General features: G+C 45.2%; 1 protein-coding gene across 1 annotated transcript; it reads left to right on the forward strand.

Annotated features, from left to right (window-relative positions):
• Positions 1-203: 203 nt before the first annotated feature.
• Slc1a6 (solute carrier family 1 member 6) lies at positions 204-21,254 on the forward strand. Its single transcript, XM_027419582.2, has 9 exons — positions 204-402; positions 1,923-2,060; positions 4,938-5,142; positions 6,893-6,935; positions 9,376-9,719; positions 14,302-14,535; positions 16,203-16,397; positions 19,425-19,559; positions 21,059-21,254. The coding sequence occupies exons 1-9, from the start codon at positions 204-206 to the stop codon at positions 21,252-21,254; spliced, it is 1,689 nt and encodes a 562-aa protein (XP_027275383.1).
• The last annotated feature ends 904 nt before the right edge of the window (positions 21,255-22,158 follow it).

The following is a 22,158-nucleotide window of genomic DNA, read 5'->3' on the forward strand; positions in this document are numbered from 1 at the left end:
TGTCTCTAACCACCTTCTTTGGTGCTAGGATAAAAATGGAATCCGATTCGGAGCAGGGACGCCAAGCGAGGTGGACAGGGACAGATTCAACATCGCCCTTCCCCTGACTTCTGAGCTGCAGTGCCGACCCCTCCACCCTACCACTCCTTTCCCAGACTCCTCCCTCACCAGACCTGGTCTCCTCTGTCCCCGGCAGAAACGCGATGAGCAGCCACGGCAACAGTCTGTTCCTGAGAGAGAGCGGCATGGGTGGTGTGGGCTGTCTGCAGGGCCTGCAGGACAGTCTGCAGCAGAGAGCATTGCGCACGCGCCTGCGTCTTCAGACCATGACCCGAGAGCACGTGCGGCGTTTCCTGCGCAGGAATGCCTTCATCCTGCTCACAGTCAGCGCAGTGATCATTGGTGAGTTCTGCTTCTGGGAGGCGGGACTTCTATTAACCGCACCCCCGCCCCGTGCACTCATCTCACGTGTCCCCAGTTCCTCAGAGGACACAGGGAGAGAGGGCACACACATAGGTAAGCACAGCTGTATGAACGCGATGTGCACATGCAAGTACACTGCGCAAACATGCACCTTACGACCACACACAGAGAAGGATGAGTATGTCTTACAAATGTACAGAATTTAGAGGTGCAATCACATAAACTGTGCAAACGTTTATAAATATGCAGCTCTCCTTTGGGAGATTGGGTCCAGCAAACACTACCCCATTTATTTAAGGAATGTGAGTGTCTATTGATTTGGATATTCGGGGATTTGATTATTCACAAGCTTTTGTTATCTGTGGATACTCAAGTCCTTTTAATAAAATGCGGATAGTGTTTGTATACGATCTGTGGCTATCTTGCTCTCTAGGTTACTTGTAACATCTAAAGCAACTTAACTGCTAGGTAAATAGTTGTTGTACTGCATTGTCTAGGGAATAGTGATAATAGAAAAAAATCTCTTTATGTTTAACAGACGCAACTTAAAATTATGTGTATGTTGTATGGAAGAATGGGTTTCATTATGGCATCTTCATATCTATATCCAATCTGCTTTGGTCATATTCTTTTTCCTTCACCCCTTCTTACCCAGGTACCCCACTGTGGGGTCCCTTCCCTCTCCCCCAATAGCTCCCCTTCTGATTTCATCAGATAACAATATTTCCCCTAAAAATTTCCATGTTGCTTGATTAATTTGACAGTGTGGTGTCCAAGGATACCAGGGCCACCTCTGTTAGGTTTCTCCATGCTTAGAAGCATAATTACATATGGACTTCCATGTTTGAAAATGATAACATAGACACAAGAGTCACACTTATAGACAGACCCAAGAAATGCATGTACATATCTTTGTATATGAGCCCACATATTCAGCCACATGTTTATGCTCACAACTGAATGTATACTGTCACATATACGTGCATGAGTGTACATACACCCTATGCACACACAAATGAACACAATACACACATATATCCATGGCGCACAACTGCACACACACACACCCATTCGCACAAATGCACATCGTGCACACATACCCGTGCTCACACAAATGTGCATACATACTCACACACACTCGCTCATTCATGCACATACACACCCAGGAACACACCCATGTACACGCAGACCCATGCATATGCAAATGCACACTTCCTCCTAGCACGCACATGCCCATGAAAGTACCCATGTGCATGCCCATACATATACATAGTCATGCATACAACCTTTTACACATGCCCATGCATGTGTAAAATATCCACATCCATATATGTGCAAGTACACATATGTACCCATGCACAAATGTATCCATGCACATGAATGCACACCCTCATAGAATATTCACTGCTCACCCTATTATACTGTCTTTGGGATGGATGGACCCTGCCTGGGGTTGAGATCCACAGTCCATTCCATGAACCCTTCCTTTCCGGCTCCAGGGGTCAGCCTGGCATTCGCCTTGCGCCCATACCAGCTCTCCTACCGCCAGATCAAGTACTTCTCTTTTCCTGGTGAGCTGCTCATGAGGATGCTACAGATGCTGGTGCTTCCCCTCATCGTCTCCAGTCTTGTCACAGGTGAGAGCCCAAGTCATCGTGCATCTCCAGGGCCCATTCAGAGACCAAACGTGAGAAAAGAGGCAGGGCTACCCTAACCATGGGAGCCCTTTCCCAACTCATCAACTCAGACTGTGCCCAGGTCTCACTTAGGAGCTGCTGCCACATGAGCCGTGTAGTCCAATAACTTCCTTGTATGCCATCGTTCCAGAGGTCAGGGCTATCCAGAGGTGAAGAAAGGTCACAGAGGGGCAGGGAGAGTAGCCAGGACATGGGGTAGATGAGTAGGAGATGGGATGTGGGTGACCATGTAGGAGGTGAGTGAGGGGGATGGAGGTGTCAGGATGGAGAGTGAAGAAAGGAAAGGAAGGGGCTGGGGATGGGGAGTGTAGCTCCGTTCCTTTGAGATAGTCAATGCTTGTGGCGTCAAGGGCCATCCGATCTTCATTGCAGTGCTCCAGTTCTGATGCTGGAGTAGAAGAGCACCTATAGGCAGTATGTCAACAAGCGGGCCGGGCTGTCGCCCTAGCTTCATTTATGTTGTAATAAAACACTTGACATAAAGCAACTTAGGGGAGAAAGAGTTTATTTTAGCCCACCATTCCAAGTTTTATCCCACCATTCAAGGAGATCACAACCCATCCACAACCAAGAGCAGAAAATAAATGGACACATGCTTATTTGTATCAAGCAACATTATAACATGAATAATAAAAACCCAGGGGTAGATATTGGGGTTCAAGCTGAAAATCAGAAAAGCAAAGCAGGCAAGCCACTTCTCTTACCTCTACCAAGCTGAAATAGTGGTCCTGTCTCCATGAATCCTCAAAGACAATGCTCTCCATGGACCCTCAGAAGCAAATGCCCTGAGCTCCTGTCTCCTCCTGTCTTATACTCCTTTCTCTGCCCAGCCATATCACTCCTGTCTCCACCTCCCTAGTGCTGAGATTAAAGGCGTGAGCTCTGTTACTCTCTAGATTGATTCACTCTCGTGTAGCCCAGGGTGGCCGAAGATCACTCAGGACTCTGTCCTGAGTCTTGGGATTAGAGGTGTGCGCCACCTCTGCCTATTTCTATGGCTGACTAGTATGGCTGCTGGAATTAAAGGTGTGTATCACTATTGTCTGACTCTATGGCTGTGACTAGCTTTGTATTTTGATCTCCAGTGGCTTTATTAAATCATAAGTAATACACTACCACACAACATCTCTACAGGTACACAGTTCCAAATCCCTTGCCTAGGGAACCGTGCTGCACACAATAGGTGGGCCTTCATCCTTCAATAGTGTAATCTGGACAAACCCTCACAGACATGACCACAGGTCCACCTGATCTAGACAATCCCCCATTGAGTCTCTCTTCCTAGTGCTTCTAGATTGTGTTAACAATTGAAACTACTCATCAGAGTTGTGTTTCAATAAAACTTTATTTAGTGCACAAAATTTAGCCCATAGGTGGTGTATAACAACCCTTGGGTTAGGGACAGAAATGATGATCAAGGCTTAAAACACTGGTTTCTTAGATTGGGCTTCTCAGAAGCCAAGCCTGACATGTGGCCCTGGTCACAAGAGATCACCAAGGGAGAAACTCAGGAGGAAGCGAAGAAGCAGGACAGGTGGGGAAAGGAGCTAAGCAAAGATGTGTGTTTAGAAGAAGGTTGGTGTCTCAGTGTGATCCCACTGGGTGGGGTCTCTGAATGTGAGCAGCATCATGGAGTTGTCCCTCATCCCCAGCTCTGTCTTTATCCGAATCCCTGAGCCAGCCAGTCATTGACTGTAGCTGACTCTGGGGCCGTTCTGGAGGAGGAAGCTCTCATTCTGCTGGGGATCATTCTTAGGAGAAGGAAAAAGTGCAGGCTGTTAGTATCCCAAACTCATAGCAGCTGGATGGTGGCATTGGCCTGGTAGTGGACATGTAGGTACAGCATGAACAGTACCCAGGAAGAATGTAGAAAGAGGTGGGTTTAAGGGAGGTGAGAGTTGGGCTACATCATGGGATGAAGACTTCAGTGTTTGGGATATTTATGGTACAGGGATAAGGGGAGGGTTGGGTGGGAGTTGAAAGGTTGACTTGGAGTAAAGGGGGGTACTGTGATTGGTGGAGTTATTTGGAATAAAAAACTGGAATGGTATGTGCTCATGTGTGTGTGTTCCCTTCAGTCTGTGTATTGTGGTGAGTGAACTGGTTTTCAGTCAGGTCTAGGGTGCTGGCCCAGTTACTCATTTCTTGAACAATATTTTCATTAAAAATTGTTTTTAGCTTGAGAATCAAAAGATGAATCATCCCTTGGTTGGACCATCAGGGGACTGATCCCAAAATCCCTATAGTTACCAATACCTGAGGACGCTGAAGCCCTTTCTGTAAAATGATGTAGTGTTTGCAGATGACCTCTGCCTCTCCTCTCATGTACTTCAAAACGTCTCTAGATAATGGGGTATACCCTGTACAGTGTACAGCTTTATTTCAAAGTGAAACAGAACTTTTATATATTTAGTTATTATTATTTACTCATGTGTCTATATGGGTATGTGCACATGAATGCAGGTACCCAGAAGGGGCCATCAGATACCCTGGAGCTGGAGTTTCAAGTGGTTGTGAGCCCCCGAACGTTTGTGCTGCTAAAGGAACTTGGGCTCCCTGTAAGAGCAGTATGTGTTCTTAACTACTGAGTTATCTCATCAGCCCCCTTTATTCACCTAAAAAACTGCAATCAAATTATATCTTACCTGATAAAATATTTATTGGTGATAGCATAGAAGTGGTTGTATAGGTAACTATCAGCATTTGAAGGTGGACCCGTGGTCTCTGTGGACATCTTCAGTTAAGGCATGTGCAATGGGACAGATGGAGGGAACAAGGATGGGTGCCGTAGCACAGACTGCATTATCTCTCTTCTAGGTATGGCATCCCTGGACAACAAGGCGACAGGGAGGATGGGAATGCGGGCAGCTGTGTACTACATGGTGACCACAGTCATTGCGGTTTTCATCGGGATCCTAATGGTCACCATCATCCATCCTGGGAAGGGCTCCAAGGAGGGGCTGCACCGTGAGGGCCGCATCGAGACTGTCCCAACAGCTGATGCTTTCATGGACCTGGTCAGGTGACACTCTCATTTTGTTGAGACTTCTAGATGCACACGCAACGACTCTCTTTCCATGAGAGACCACAGGGAAAGGTGGATCTAGTTTGGAAAAGGAAGCAACTATTGGTTGCTATTGTGGAACTCGCTTTCTGCCCTGCATATCCTCAAGAAAGCTACATCTAGGTATGATCTTTGCACTCTGAGGCTGGAGAGGACACAGTTGTAGTGTCTCAGGACTGAGTAAGCGGAGCTGCTGTTCGATAGGCTCTTCCAACCTCCTGTGGTGAGCAAATGATTCCTAGTCCAACAAGACTTCACCTGTCAATATTAGTGGCAAAGCCAGCCATATTGTCCCCATAGTACTGACTTGGAGTTGGGAGAGTTTAGGAACTCTTAAGGTATTTTCTGCAATAGCTGAGGCCAATGAGATGGCTCAGTGGTCAAAAGTATTTGCTGCCAAGCCTGACCACCTGAATTCGATCCTCTGGACCACCTGGTGGAAGGAGAATCTCACAGCTTGTCTTCCTACCTCCATATACACGCCGTGGCATACATGTCCACACACACACACACACACACACACACACACACACACACACACACGTACATGCACACAAACACACATATCCCTGAATAAGTGTAATAAAATTTAGGGCCAGTGAGATGATTTAGTGGGTAGAGGCACTTGTCATCAGGCCTGATAACCCGATGGGACCCACATGGTGGAATGAAAGAACCAACTCCTACAAGTTGTCTACCCTTTACATGTACACCATGGCACTGCACCTCCCCAATACACGTATTAAAAATTAAATAAAAGTATACTTGAAACTTAGTTAGTTGTAAAATAAAAACAAAACCAAAAACCCCAAAGACAAAGGTTTATTATTTAGCTCATTATTCAGGGATGTAGGATGTCCAAGAACTTGGTACCAGCATCTGGTGAGGACAAGCTAGCTGCATCCAACATGGCAGAGAGCATATGATGGCTAGCCAGAGCAAGCGTATAAAGATGGAGGTTTCTGTCCCGTCAGGTTCCGCTGCCCTTCAGTCCCAAATAAGCACACAGATACTATATTAATTTATAAATTGTTGGCGGCTTACTGGCTAGCTCTCTCTTAAGTATTAACCCATAATACTAATCTATGTATTTCTACATGGCCTTATCTTACCAGAGAATGCCTGGCACATCCCATCTTCCTACATGGCATCTCTCTCGGCGGCCTCTGCCTGCCTCCTCTCCCCAGAATTCTCTTTGTTTCATAACCTCACCTATATTTCCTGTCTGGCTATTGACCAATCGATGTTTTATTCATCAACCAATAAGAGAAACATATATACAGAAGGACATCGCCCATCAAGCGTATCAAAAACAATGCCACTTCCTGTTAATCTATATATCTCTTTGGTCCAAGGCTCCACATCCCAACATCACCTTTATGGCAATCAGATTCCAACATGACATTTTTTTGGGGGGCTAACGATAGTCAATCCTCGGTAAGTTACATCTGCACCTTTGAGCAGCTCTGTGGGTCCTCTGGCCTTTGCTTACCTTGTTTGGAAGCTAGGGATAGTAACAGTACTTATTTCTAGAGTCATTGTAAGGGTTGATGCCAGCTGACGTAGGGCAGGTGCTTTGCTCAGAACTTGGCCCACACCATACATTTCTACATTGCCTGCTGCCACTATTGCCATTGCTATCAGTAATCACCTTTGGCTGACTTCCCAAGTCTAACTGCTTTCCCTTTTCTCATGTTTTTTTGTGCAGAAATATGTTCCCACCTAACCTTGTGGAGGCCTGCTTCAAACAGGTTAGGACGAAACATGTGGTTTGATCAAAGAGGAGTGGAGAGTGGAGGGTGGAGGGTGGAGGGTGGAGGGTGGAGGGTGGAGGGAGCTTGCTTCCCAAGGAGAAGGGTGGGAAGAAGGGCCTGAGAGTGAGTGGGTGCCCTGGGGAGGACTTTGGGAGAATAAGTGTACTTCCCATAGCTATTATGGTGATGCAAAGGGTTGCCAGGGTATGGGACTCGTGGAAGCTGCGAAGTTGGGGTAGGGCTTCAGGGACTTCTGACAGCAGATGTCCTAAAATCTGTCTGAGCATCACCTGGGGCTGTTAGTAGAAAAGCAGCCAAAGGCAACACGTGAAGAGGACTTTCCAGTAAAATTTTATTTACAGAAGCAAGTAGTGGACTGGATTTGGCCAGCAGGGGGTGTTTAGCAACCTCTTTATTGAGGGCTAGACATAAAATGCAAGCTATATATCCTTTCTTCCATGCTTTGGTTTTTAACGCTCTCACTATTCAGTTACTCATTTTTTCTCCTTGGTGAAGAGGATGAAGCCCAAGACTTGTTTATGTTAGGCAAATGTCAGTAACTAATTTGTTTTATTATTATTATTATTATTATTATTATCATCATCATCATCATCATCATCATCATCATCATCATCATCATTATTAGAGTGTGTGTATGTGTGTGTGTGTGAATGTATGTCAGGTGTGGGTGTGGAGCTCACATGACAACTTTTGGAGGTTGGCTCTCCTCCTGCGATGGGTCCTGAGGATATAACTCAGATTGTCATCATGTATGTGTGCCATGGACACTTTTACCTTCCATAAGCTAGTATCTTGCTGGTCCAGTTACTCATTTCTTTAGTTGTATGTTTTATTAAAAAATTTAAAATTGAGATTCAAAAATAGTATGATCCGTTGGCGTTAACAAAGATTGCACACAGAATCTTTGCTGCTCAAGTGTCCTATATCAGTAGGTGGAATTTGTAGATGATATCTCCTGATGATGCAGGGCGCTAACACATGTAGATGATACGCAGACAGCTGTTATTCTGCAGTGGTTCTCAACCTTCTTAATGCTGTGGCCCTTTAAAACAGCTCCTCCATCTCTCCAGCCCCTCCTGGTATTTTTAATCCACGGTTGCTTGTGTCTGTGGACACAGAATTCAAACATGCCAAGTTTTGTGCGACACTTTTTTGGGGGAGACAAAACTCACAAGTTTGTCACCCCATGACAGACCAAAGTCAAGATTGCACCAATTTGGTGAAGCAATGAGTTTTTGGCAGTCTTTCTAATTGGCATATGGGTGAGGGGTTCCTTCCAGACCACCAGAAAAGCCTGTCCCAGCACTAGTGACAGCCATTCAAAGCTGTGTTCCCCAAGGAGCTCTCTGCAATTTGCAAGCAGCTCACCAGGTCTGGGAATCTCCTTTGGGCAGTTTGGCAGGTCAGAGTCTCCTCCACTAGCAGTTATCTAATGCTTTCTTAAAGGCAAGGAAGGGCCTTTTCGAATCTCGTAAGCTTCTCACACATGTGAAGTTTGTTTACTTCCTGAATTTCATGAACCTTCTGGCTCCCTACTGGAGTGAATCTTCCAATTTAGAAGAAGCTGTTATACAACAGGAGGATACACTGTATGTTTTTATGGGGCGTTGAAATATATATACATACAGATATTTATATATAATATATATTAAATAATACATAAAATATATGTGAAAATGCATGTTTATATATTTTACACACATAATTTATTATATGTAATATGTATTTATACATAAACATAAGATGTATAGATATATATGAAATACATATACATGGTGAAATGGCCAAATCATGCCAATTAGACAAGCAGACACACACACACACACACACACACACACACACACACACACACACACGTAAATTACTCTTATAGCCCAGCAAGTTCACAGTTGGATATGTAACCAAGGAAATGAATTAAGTAACTCAAAGAAATACAAGTTGAAAGCCCCCCCCCCAAAAAAATAAAATCCAAATCTGTGACAGACAAGAAGGCTCAGGGGGTATAGGTGCTTTCAGCCAAAGCTGATAAACTTAGTTTGATCCCAGGCCCCACACTGTAGAAGTGGAGAGTTGAGTCTGCAACTCATCCTAGGACCTCCACATGTGCACAACAGCATACACCCATGTCTATTCATAACCACAGACAGAAAGTAAATAAATAAAATGTAATGAATAAAGTGTGTTTGTGTGTGTGTGTGTGTGTGTGTGTGTGTGTGTGTGTGCGCGCGCGTGCGCGCTCTCGCATGCGTGCATGCATGAATACTCATGCAAACACCAAGGATGGAGCATAGGGCCTCACATGCCTAGCTCCCCGTTTTTATTTTTGCAACACGTCCATTCTTAGGGATTTTATTTATTTTTTTACGGTGGAGTTAACCACCATGCTGAATCTGGTCCCAATTTCTCTGCATTTCAGTTTAAGACACAGTACAGCACACGAGTGGTAACCAGGACGATTGTAAGGACAGAAAATGGGTCAGAGCTGGGAGCCTCCATGTCTCCCCCATCTTCAGTAGAGAATGAAACCAGCATCCTGGAAAATGTCACTCGGGCCTTGGGCACCCTGCAGGAGGTGATAAGCTTTGAGGAGACTGTGCCTGTGCCTGGCTCAGCCAATGGCATCAATGCCTTGGGTCTAGTGGTCTTCTCCGTGGCCTTTGGGCTGGTCATTGGTGGCATGAAGCACAAAGGGCGAGTCCTGAGGGACTTCTTCGACAGTCTTAATGAGGCTATTATGAGGCTGGTGGGCATTATTATCTGGTGAGTGGTGGGTGCGCGTCTGTCCCTGGGGGGCTGGTGATGGTTCTGGGGGTGGGCGCCTGTGCCTGGGGGGCTGGTGATGGTTCTGGGGGTGGGGCGCCTGTGCCTGGGGTCTGGTGATGGTTCTGGGGGTGGGCGCCTGGCCTGGGGGGCTGGTGATGGTTCCTGGTGGGTGCACGCCTGTGCCTGGGGGCTGGTGATGGTTCTGGGGGTGTGCGCCTGTGCCTGGGGGCTGGCGATGGTTCCTGGTGGGTGGGTGCCTGTGCTTGGGTGGCTGGTGATGGTTCCTGGGGGTGAGGTCCATGGGGCAGATGGGTCTATTGGAGACATTTGGCCAGATTCATTCATCTGTGATTAGTTAATTAAGTCATTAACTCATCTATCCATTCATAATTGAGATCCGTTCATCTATGGCCATTCTTCTACATACTAAGTCACCCCCTCATTTTTATGTAATAAAAATGTGTTCTTAGAGAATTTCCCATGTCTACAAGTGTTTTGATAATATCCACACTCCCTCCAACTTTTCTCAGACTCTCATGTCCCATTCCAAACTTTATATCCCCATATGTACTCATTCATATATATCTTCTGTTGATCCCAGTTAGAGCTGTATATATGAACATGGATGAGGGCACATCCACTGATCTTGGGCAACTACAAGATGCCACATCTATGCAGAAAATTGAGTTTCCCTTCCTCAGCAGCCATTAACTGTCAAAAACAGTTTCTCAGCTAGGGTAAGGCTTGTGAGTCCTGCCCCATTCCATGTTGGAATGTTGATTGGCTTGACCTTGTGTCAATCTTGTGCAGATGACTACAGTTGCTATGAGTTCATTGCATTGTTTTTGAGACAGGTCTTTCTAAATACTCCAGGATTGTCTGGACCCTGCCAGCTTTTTTATCAGCCTACTGAAAAGTGAGATTTCAGTCACGCACCATCTCATTTCTGCACTGGTTAGTTCACTGTCAACTCATTAATTCACATCCTCATTCTTTTCTGCAATGATTTTTAGTGACTCATTCATTCATTCATTCACTCATTTGCTCATTTATTTCTTTTGTGCACTCATTTATTCTTATTTTTTCTAGCATTGGCTTACTTACTTATCTTCTGGGTAAGGATTCAGGCATTAAGCTGGCCTGCCCCTGTCACCTGGCAGAATGCACCCAGGCAGTGCCCTGGTCAGCCCAGGTGCAAAGGACCCTTTTAAAAGAAAGACCTCTGTCCACTTGCTCTCTCTTTCACCACTCTTTCCCGCCTTTTTCTCTCTTATCTTTCCTACTGTTCCCCTGGGGTAGACAGGACTTTTCCTGTCTCCCTCTTCTCTTCTGTCCTCTCTCTGTCTCTCTGCCACTTTACCTCTTTTCTTTTTCCTTCCCTCTTTCCCTTTCTAATAAAACTTCTCACTTAAGCTCTATCTGCCTGGCTTGTTTGTCCAAGTTGTCCCCTCCCTTCCTCCCGCCTGGGTCACCCTCGCCTGTCATGGAATTCGCCACCGTTCACCAATTGCTTTATCCTAACAGTTTGTTAATCTGTTCTTCTATTTATCAGTTAAATCACTTATTCATCTAGCTATTCACTGATAAATCTGTTCAGTAGTTAAATTATTTCACAATTATTATTACTTTATTGCATCTATCACCTATCTCTCTATCTCTCTATCTATCTAGTCTGAATATATGTGTATGGGTATGCATGCCAGAGCATACATGAGGAGATAGAGATAAGAGGAGAAAATTGTGGGAGTTAGTTCTTTCCTCCTACCATGTGGATTTCAGGATCCACCTCAGGCCATCAGGCTTGGCAGAACACGTGAGGCCATCCTTTTTGGCTATTTTTAAGTGCTAGGGTTGAACCAAGACCTTACGTATACTAGATAATCAATCACTCTACCACTGAGCTGTACCTTCAGTTTCCTAAATAGCAGTCTTTTATACATGATGCTCAGGATGGAACCAAGGCCTTGAATAAGCAAGGCAATCGCTGTGACACTGCACTGCAGTCTTAACCCCCTTAGTTAAGACACTGAGTGAATTTCTTTGTTTACTCATTTAAACCAATCTACTTGGATTCATTCCCAGACCTGTTTTTATGCATTTGCCATTCTCTCATTTACTCCTTCAGATTTTCCATTTATCTGTTCATTTATACTTACTTAGGTTTTCTTATTTTCCTTTCTACATTTGGGTGTGGTGTGATGTGCCTGTGGATGTATGTTATTTTTGCATGAGTTGGGGTGAGTATGTGTGAGGTGGCCCAAGGGGGATATTGGGAATAATTTTCTACATCTTTTCCACCTTATTCATTAAGGAAGGATTTCTCAGTCAAACCCAGAGCTCATCATGCTAGCCAAATTGCTCTAAGGGATCCCCTGACTTCAGCTTTTGAGGCTGGAAGTCCAGGCACTTGCTTCGGTGCCTGCCCAGCATCGGATGGGCTTTGGAGGTTTCAAACCCTGGTCCCCATGTTTACATGATAAGTGTTTTAACCACTGAGCCATATCCCTAGACCTTTTCTCAAAATCCTTTCACTCCTTCACTAGATAATTCATCTAGCAGGTGTTTCCCCAGTCTTGAAACACAGAGATGTGCTGAATTCCTACTTTATCTTGAAGAGGTTTGTAGAATCTAGGAGGAGACAGATGTAGAGCGCAGATATGTAACACAAAGCAGAAGGTGCTGTGGTGAAATTCAGCAGCAGGGGATGGATGCCTGTGCAGTGGATGCTGGCTGGGAAGAGGAGGAGTGAGACATGCAGCTGGGCGTGAAAGCTGAGGAAGAACCCAACCGTACAGGAAGAGGACCGAGGGACATCAAAAACAAGGAAGAAAACAGGCAAAGCCCGAGAGACCCCGAGTGTTTGTACAATGAGTATTCTAGCTTCACTTTGGTTGCTGGGATAAAATTCTGACATAAAGCAGCAAAGGGGTTATTTATAGCCTCACGTTTCCATTGTTGTAGAGAAGACAAGACAGGAATTTAAAACATCACATCACAGTCTAGAGAGAATCAATGCATGAATCCCTGATTGCTTGCTTGTTTGCTTGCTTTGTCTCAGCTAGCTTCCCTTACTCCTATACAGTCCAGGGTCAAGCCCATTAAATGGAGCTGACCATAATTAAGGGCAATTAAAACAGTCTCCCAAGGACATGCCCACAGGCCAACCTGATCTAGATAATTCCTTATTGAACCTTTCTTTTCAGTTGATTTTAGGTTGTGTCAAGTTGACAGATCAAACGAATTAGCACAAAGAACAATTTATGGAAGTTTAGAAGACAAGAGATAGGGTGTCTTAGGGTTTCTTTTGCAGGGAAGAGACATCCTGACCATGGCAACTCTTAAAAGGAAAACATTTAATTAGGGCTGGCTTACAGTTCAGTGGAATAGTTCATTTTCATTATGGCAGGAAGTGTGGTGGCATGCAAGTTGACATGGTGCTGGAGAAGGAGCTGAGAGTTCTGCACCTGTACTAGCAGGCAGCAGGAAGAGAGAAACACACTAGGCCTGGATTGAGCATCTGAAACCTCAAAGCCCACCCCCAGTGATACACTTCCTCCAACAAGACCGCATATAATAGTACCACTCCCTATGAGCCTATGGGGTTTCTTTCAAACCACCACACTTTGCAATGCCTAAGGAAAGGATTCTGAAGGAAAAAGTCATTTGGAGTTGAGTTGGAAGGGCCTTGAATGAGGAAATGAGCTAAAGATCCCAGCAGCTGCATGTTATGGTGTTGTAGGAACTTTCTTGATGATCAGATGAGCTGTGGGGTGACCGGAGGGAGGTGGGTACATTCATAGACTCTGATTGTGTTTATTAGCTTTGTGTTGCTATGGAAAAATGTGCACGAAAACCAACTTAAATGAGGACAGGTTTATTTTTTGCCTCACAGCTTTGCAGGTTTTAGTAGACGGTTGGCTGGCTCCATTGCTTCTGGGCCATGATGGTGAATGGATACAGCCAATGAAGCTGCCAATTTCACTGCATTAGGAAAAAGATAGGGAGAGAGCAAGGGATTGGGGAGAAAGCATATCCTTCAAGGGTACACCCCCTAGTGACCTACTTTCTTCAACTAGGCCCTTCCTACAGTTTACTCCCAATAGCTCATTCAGCTATGAATCCATCAAGGGATAATTCATAGCAGAGGTTACACAGGCCCCATCTCAGAACACTGACCTACTTAGGGCGAAGCCTTCAACATGTGAGCCTTGGGGGGCAGTGTTTTGGAAGCAAGCCCTAGCACCAGTGCTATTTAAAAACTATTTTATTTTATTTATGTGTGTGGATGTGTGAGCAGATGTGCAGATGTGTCTGTGGGTGCCCACAGAGATCAAAGAGTGGCACCATAGCCCTTGGAGCTGGAGTTAGAGGTGTTTTTGAGCTGTCCAATATGGATGGTGGTATCCAAAATCAGGTTTTCATCATCAAACAGCAAGTACCCATAACCACAGGGTCATTTTCCCAATGTCTCAGTGCTGGCTTTGATGCTTGGGAAGGGTTGGTGTGGAGTTGAGGTTGCATGGTAGGACACTCCAGACCTATGAGGAAGGTCACCCTAATAAATATGTGCCTTGTCCAGGTATGCACCAGTGGGCATCCTGTTCCTGATTGCTGGGAAGATTCTGGAAATGGAAGACATGGCGGTCCTTGGAGGTCAGCTGGGCATGTATACCCTGACCGTCATCGTTGGCTTATTCCTCCATGCTGGTGGCGTGTTGCCCCTCATCTACTTCCTCGTCACCCATCGGAACCCCTTCCCATTCATTGGGGGCATGCTACAGGCCCTCATCACGGCCATGGGTACCTCTTCCAGGTATGGCCTTTCCCCGAACTCTCCCTGGGTCCATTCTTCATCCGTCATGGGTTCCATTAGGTAGCCTCCTCTCCACCTCCCAAACACCTCTTCTGGTAGTACAATAGTATTAGGGGACTCTTGAGGCTCTCTGTAGGTGGCCTATACTTGGGGATATGGCCTTTGTCCTCAGATGACACTCCTAACCTTCTCTTTTGTTTCTCCAGTTTATAAGGAGAACCAGATGCCAATTCTGAGTTTAAGATAGTACTGCGGGAGTACCACAAGATCAGAGAATCTTGGCTTCTTAGGCTTTCTTTTCCTATTTGTGCTTTTAGGGGGTTAATAAAGTGATCTCCCTTATATTTCATCATCCAAATTCAAATCAGTTTGAGAAAGTATTCCAAGAGCCAAACAGGAGAAAATATTTTTATTGTTCTCATGGTGATTGGAGAATGTGCCTTTTGATTTTTGATTTGTGGCTAAATAGGACTGATACTACTGTACCCAGAATTAAACTAATCTGATCACTATGGAGCTAGTCAGTTCCCCTTCCCACTCCACCCAGTGCTATTTCTGATGCTTGATGCTTGGGAAAGGCTGAAGTAGAGTTGGGTTCTTCATAGTAGGCAATGTCTAGGTCCAAGCTCTAAGTCTCATGGCACAAAGCTGGCCACACAGGGTCAGTTCTTGCAGACAAAGTGATCCCAGATGAGATGCCTACTCTTTCACTGAAGTTGCCACTTAATTGAAAGCACACTCTGTGAAGTGGCTGGGGAGAGACCTAGGGCTCCTGTAGATGGATGGGGTTGTTCCTTGTGCATATAAGCACTCTGTTTTTACTGTTCTAGTTTCATTTCTGTTGCTGTGGTAAAATACCCCAGTAAAGGCAAATTTGGGAAGATTTATTTGGCTTATAATTCCAGGTTACAGCCCACTACTGTGGGGAAATCAAAACAGGCAGCTAGTCACATCACACCGAGGCACAGAGAATAAATGCATGCTTGCTGCTTGCTTGCTTATGCTTAACTCAGTTTCTTCACTTTTAAATAGTTTAGGACCTCCTGCCTAGGGAGTAGTACCACCCACAGTGGGCTGGGCCTTCTTATATCAATTAGTTAAGACAATCCCCAAATTTAATTCTAAGAGCTGGTTGGTGGTGGCACGTGCCTTTAATCCCAGCACTTGGGAGGCAGAGTCAGGTGGATCTCTGTGAGTTGGAGGCCAGCCTGGTTTACAGAGTGAGTTCCAGGACAGCCAAGGCTGCACAGAGAAACCCATCTCAAAAAAAAAAAAGAAAAAAGGAAATTCCCATAGGATGATCAAATATAGTAAGCCATCATCAAGACTCTCTTCCCAGGTAGTCCCTGATTGGAGTTGACAGTTAAAGTTACCCATCATGTTTAGGCTTTGGTGTGGAAGGTTAGCTGCTTGGGCTGGCCTGGCATAAACTCTTGATATGGATGGGTCAAGAGACAAGATGTTGGGGGATTCCTACCACTGAGTTCTCTCTGCATCAGGAGTCCCACTTCCCCACACACAATTGTCATCCCACTTTCTACTCCTTGCTCAAATTCCAACCAGGTCTCCATGTGCTCGAGGGAAGCCCTTCTTTGGTCCATTGCTGCCACTGCCCTGTCCCATCCTTCAACTCCCTATTCTCAGCCTCCTGAGCTCTCTTCCCCCAGCTCTGCAACCCTGCCTATCACTTTCCGCTGCCTGGAGGAGGGCCTGGGCGTGGACCGACGCATCACCAGGTTCGTGCTGCCTGTGGGGGCTACTGTCAACATGGATGGTACTGCACTCTACGAGGCCTTGGCAGCCATCTTTATTGCTCAAGTCAACAACTATGAGCTCAACCTGGGCCAGATCACCACAATCAGGTGAGACCATGATGTCATCAGCTGGATAGGATAGGCTGTGTATACAAGGCCTACAGACAAATTTCTTGTTTATAGTTACATCTCATTTCTACCTAAGATATATAATTATGTATATGCAAATACCCAGAATCTGAAGAAAAAAAGCAACCTATGAAACATCTATGGTTTCCAGTATTTTGGATGAAGGATATAGGGATGCTCAGTAGCATTTGTCTCCATGGGTGATTTTTCTCACCCATGTTGCTTATTGTCTGCCTGTTATACAAGAAAGAAAATGTAAACTGAAGGAAAGTATTTTCTTCATTGGAAATTTCTACTGTAGATTTATCCTGACTTAAGATGGTTTGACTTATGATCTTTGTTTCCCTCCCTCTACCCCCTCTTTCTGAGATGGCTGGCCTAGTTGAGTAGCTGAGATTGTAGCATGTGCTGCCATGCCTAGTAAGGGCATGAGTGTGATACGTGTCCAGCAGAAACTACACTTAGCATTTCTTCTAGTTCTCGTATATGTATGTGTGCCTGCCAAGTCTGTGTTCGATACATGTGTGAAGGTGCTCTCTAAGGTCAGAAGAAGGCTTCAAGTTCCGTGGACATGGACATGGGTTCTAGGAATAGAACTTGGGTCTTCTGCAAGATCAGTAAGTGCTGTTAACTGCTGAACCATCTCTCCAGCTCATCTCTCCTTGGTTTTAAAGAGTTTAAAATTACATTAATTATTGGTGTGTGTGTGTGTGTGTGTGTGTGTGTGTGTGTGTGTGTGTGTGTGTGCCGCAATGCACATGTGAAGGTCAGAGGACCACCCACAGGATTCAGTTTTCCTCTTCTGTTCTGTGGGTCCTGGTGAGTGAACTCAGGCTGTCAGCCCTGGCAGCACAGCATCGTCACCCACTGAGCCATCTCTCAGGTCCCTGTGCTTCATTTTTGATTGGAGTCTTTTCCCAGGCTAGTGATGTGGTGGTGGTTTGTTTTAATTGTCCACTTGGCAGAATCTGGAATCACCTGATCAGAGAATCCCAGTAAGGGTTGGTATAGATCAGCTTGGCCTTTGGGCATGTCTGTGGGAGACCAATTTGATTATTTGAATTAATGCAGGGAGGCTTAGTTTAAAAGTTGGAAGTACTTGTTTCCTCGGTATGGGTCCTGAGTTTAAAAATAGAGACAGAGCTGACCTGTTGGCATGCACACTTTCTTTCTGTGCTCTCCACTGTGGATGTGTTGTGGCTTACTGTTTCAAGTTCTGCCTTGACTTCTCTACAACGATGGACTGTAATCTGGAAGTGTGAGCTGAAATAAAACTCTCCTGATTTACACATGCGCGCGTGCGCGCGCGCGCACACACACACACACACACACACACACACACACACACACACACGTGTGTGTGTACACTGTCCTTGGCTGTTTGCTGCTCACAATGAGAAGATAGGCATATATCTGTCATTCTCCTGATGAGGCAGGAGAGGCTCTGAGCTCATGTGCAAGGTATAAGGCTCATGAATGGAGTCCTCTCTCATTCTTTGATGCCAGTCTGAGCATTTGCTCAACCACCATTCTCACAGAGCTGTCCTCTGGGCTAATCATCTCCCCTTGTTCTATGTATATGGCTATAGACTCTAGAAAGGGTTCCTAAACTACTGGGGGGAGAGCTGGTATCTGGAAGGCACTACTGCCCTTTCTGGGAAGCTTAGTGGCCTTTGCAATGCATACTACATCTTTCTGGACATTTGGAGTTGATGTTGGAGTTTTGACATAGGCCACCTGTGACCTATTGGCCCCTACCTTCAATTTCATATTAACTTGTGGACTAGAAGTGGAAACAAGACTTTGTACATGCTAGACAGGTGCTCTACCACTGAGGTAGACCGTTCCCTCTTTAATTTTTTAAAAAAAGATTATCTGACCAAGAAATGGTCTCTAGTGGGCTGGAGAGACAGCTCAGTGGTTAAGAGCACTTGCTGCTCTTGTAGAGGTTTGGGTTCAGCTCCCACTACCTACATAGTGGCTTACAACAGTTTATCACCCCAGGTCTAGGGGACCCAATTCTCTTTTGTGGACTCCATGGCCACCAGGCACATATGCAGTGTACAACATGCACACAGGAAAACATTCATACATATAAAATTAAGAAAACAGACAACTTTAAAAAAAATCAAGAAAGAAATAGGCTCTAAAACCAAGGTGGGCCAGAATGCCTTCACACGCAATGTGGTAAGTTGTATTTGCCCTCTTAAAAAATAACTCTGTCTTTTTCCAGCCACATCTTTCTTGAATGATAGCTGACAAAAGTTGCATATTTTATGGTGTATTTCATGATTATTTGCTATATGTGCACTCTGCAAAATGATGGCCACAGCCAGGCTGATTTTTATATTTATCTCCTAAAGTTCCCTTCCCTCCATTCTCCCTCCTGTTGCCTGTGTCTTGTCTCCTTTCCGCTTCCCTCTCATTTTCTCATCTCCTCTCTTATTTGTCACTCTGTCCCTCCTGTCCTCCTGTCCCTTCCCACCTCCTCTTCTGATCCCTATGTTCTCCCATCCCCTCCCTTCTTTTCCTCTCCCTCCTTCCTCCCTCTGTAGTCTCTCCCCCTTCTCTTTTCCTTCCCCCCTCCCTGCCTGTCCTTCTGTTCTCCTCTCCCTCCCTCCTTCTCTTTCTCTTTGTTGATGGTGAGAACAGACTAGAAACACAGTATGATAGTCACACCCTTGACTGCACATTAGATTCCCAGAACCCAGTCATGTGGGGTCTAGACATCTTGGATGCTTGGACAGATCTGTCTCTCAGCCCTTCTGCCCAGCATCATCATGGTTTCTGCTTATTGCATCTGTGACTTCAACTTTTTAATTTAATTCATTAATTAATTTATTTAATGAATTAAATTATTTATTTTATTTAATTTCACAGCCAAAGCAAGCTCATGCAGTATTTTACTTTCTGTGTTGGAATTTACTTAAGACGCCCTTTCCTGCCTGATCCTCCAATCTTCTGTTCTCTCTTTCTGTCTGGATCCCCAACTCTTCCCATTTGTAGCATCACAGCCACAGCTGCCAGTGTAGGAGCAGCTGGCATCCCCCAGGCAGGACTGGTCACCATGGTGATTGTGCTCACATCCGTCGGCCTGCCCACAGAGGACATCACGCTGATCATAGCTGTGGATTGGTTCCTGTAAGTGTGCTTTGGACCTGGGCCTATTTCTTCTCATAACCTTTTCCTGAAGGATTCCGCAAGGAGAGAGTTGTAGGGTGTTGGGGGCAAGGGAGGCATTGGGATGCTCTGCTAGTGATTACCCTGGACTCCAAGCCCATAGATATTTCATCTTTGGGATGTGGAGTGAGGATTCCAAAAAGGAGGTCTCCATCCATTGGCCAGCTCACTCCTCTAGTCCATTTCAGACAGAATCATGCAAAGGTTTTCAAGTATATATATTTTTAAGCTCAACATTTTAAAAGATTTTTCCTTAGTGACAGTGTTAATTCTAAAGAATTTTTGAAGAATTCTAAAGAATTTGCTGCATTAAATAGTGAAGAATTGGCTTATAAAATCACCTGTGATGATGGGCAAAAGAATTTTGGTGGATTTATAAGCTAAGTGCTTAGGCACATTTTCTCTGTCTTCTCTCCTTCCTCTTGTTGTTCTTTGACAGCTCCACACATGCATGCAATGCTTCCCGGTCACTCCCCCCACTCTCTCTTAACTCCTTCCCACCCCATCAGCCTTCCTCCCTGCAACCCCCCCTTCATGTTCTTTGTTTGTGACCCACTGAGTTACAGCAGAGATGTTTGTGTGTCTTCGTGTTGGACTATGCCATGGAGCTCAGCAGGCTCCTGACAGGGTGTGTACCTGAAAACAAGGAGTCCTAATCCATCAGTTCATCAGGGATGAGCCACTCCCTAATCCCCATGCTTCCCCCTCCTTTCTTGCTCTCTCTTTCCCTCTCTTCCTTTCTTTCCTTCCTTCCCATTCCTTCTGCCCTTCTCTTCCGTTCTCCCTCCTTTTCTCCTTCCTTCCCTCCCTCCCTCCCTCCCTCCCTCCCTTCCTTCCTTCCTTCCTTCCTTCCTTCCTTCCTTCCTTCCTTCCCCTTTTTCCATCCTGCATCACTACCTCCTTTCACTGTCCCCTCCCTTTCTCATTTCATTTTTTTATAACATGCAAGTTACATAAACTGTTGCTTTTCATCCACACATGGGAGATGTGAGCAAGACTAAGTCCCATTTGTACAGAAGGACTAAAGTTCCATTTGAACAAGTCCCCAGCCTGCCCTACACCTACATAGACTCATGTCAAACAGTCTATATCAAACATTCATGTCTCATAGTCTGCACTAGACACTTGTGCCTAACTGTCTGTATCAGATGCTCATGTATAACCGTCTGCATCAGACCCCAACATCCAATAGTCTATATCAAATCCTAATGTCTAACTGTCTGCATCAGACTCCCATATCTAATCTTCTCCAAGTCCATGTATTTAGAAACAAGAGTCATAAATCAAAGACTAGATCTGGGAATTTCAGGGATGATGATGTTAGGAAAGAAAACAGAGGAAAAGTGGGGCCTATTCAAGGTCATGTGGTTGTGAATTGGCTTGGAAGCCCTCCTAGTCTGCCCTTGGTTCTCAAAGGAGCTTTCAGCCCCCCCCCCATTAATCTATCTATCCTTCACCAGTGACCGGCTTCGTACGATGACTAATGTACTTGGAGACTCAATTGGAGCGGCTGTCATTGAGCATTTGTCCCAACGGGAGCTGGAGCTGCAGGAGGCTGAGCTGACCCTTCCCAGCCTGGGGAAGCCTTATAAGTCACTCATGGCACAAGAAAAGGGGGCATCAAGGGGTCGGGGAGGTAATGAGAGCGTCATGTGAGATGCTTCCAGCTCTCTGCCCAGGGAGGAGGGAAGGGACTGGGAGGGGAGTCCTGGGGACAATTTGTTGCCCAACTGACTGTGGGTTGAAATACATGTTTTGTGTGGCTTCTCTGGGAGCTGGTGGGATAAAAGAAAAGGAATGAAAGGTTTCCAAGGTATATGCATCACTGTTGCATTTGTGTGCTCCACATACAAGAACAACCTAAGGGAGGGAAGGGTTATTTTGGCCATGGTTATAAAGGGCTTAGTTCACCATAGCGGGAAGGCATGGTAGAGAAGAGCAGCTCACTTCATGGTGATCAATAAGCAGAGACATGAGAAATGGGAAGTAACCAGGGCAGGACACAGCTCTCCAAGACACACCCTACCTGCAACTACTTCTTCAATGATACTCCTACTTTTCACCACTTTCCAATACAGCCATCATATTATGGAACCATCAAGGGACTGGTCTGTTCATTTGGTCAGAGACCTCATGATGTAATCATCCCTGACAATGCCCTCACTGACACACAGACGTGTGCTTTATGAATTTTCTAGGCACTTGTTTCAGTCCTGTCAAACTGAAAAGGACATTTCATCATCACAAAGGTCTCTGTTCATCTCTGAGTGTATGATGAGAACTTGAAGGATGGGTGTGAGGAAAAAGGGGAAGGGGACACTTAGAACTGGGGGAGGGAAATCTTCAAATTCAACAAGAAAGATCAATTCATATTCTTTATGTTCTTAAGGAGTGGTGGAGTTGACAAGGGTTAAAAAATACCTATTATTTCTTGTGATAAAGTGATTTGTGGCTTTTGTGTTGAGGTCATTAAGACCACCTTCAGATTTAATGATTCATTAATAAGACTTAACAAACTCCAAAAAAGGCATTCTCCTCTCAGATTTGACTTATTATGGAT

This window comes from Cricetulus griseus, chromosome 5 (genome assembly GCF_003668045.3).
Source record: "Cricetulus griseus strain 17A/GY chromosome 5, alternate assembly CriGri-PICRH-1.0, whole genome shotgun sequence".
Classification (NCBI taxonomy): Eukaryota; Metazoa; Chordata; class Mammalia; order Rodentia; family Cricetidae; genus Cricetulus; species Cricetulus griseus.

Excerpts from the sequence above, each read along its gene's own strand:
- Slc1a6 (XM_027419582.2), top strand. The coding sequence starts at position 204 with ATGAGCAGCCACGGCAACAGTCTGTTCCTGAGAGAGAGCGGCATGGGT. Across the intron at positions 2,061-4,937 it reads CGTCTCCAGTCTTGTCACAG|GTATGGCATCCCTGGACAAC; the intron begins GTGAGAGCCCAA and ends TCTCTCTTCTAG. Across the intron at positions 6,936-9,375 it reads TGGAGGCCTGCTTCAAACAG|TTTAAGACACAGTACAGCAC; the intron begins GTTAGGACGAAA and ends TCTGCATTTCAG.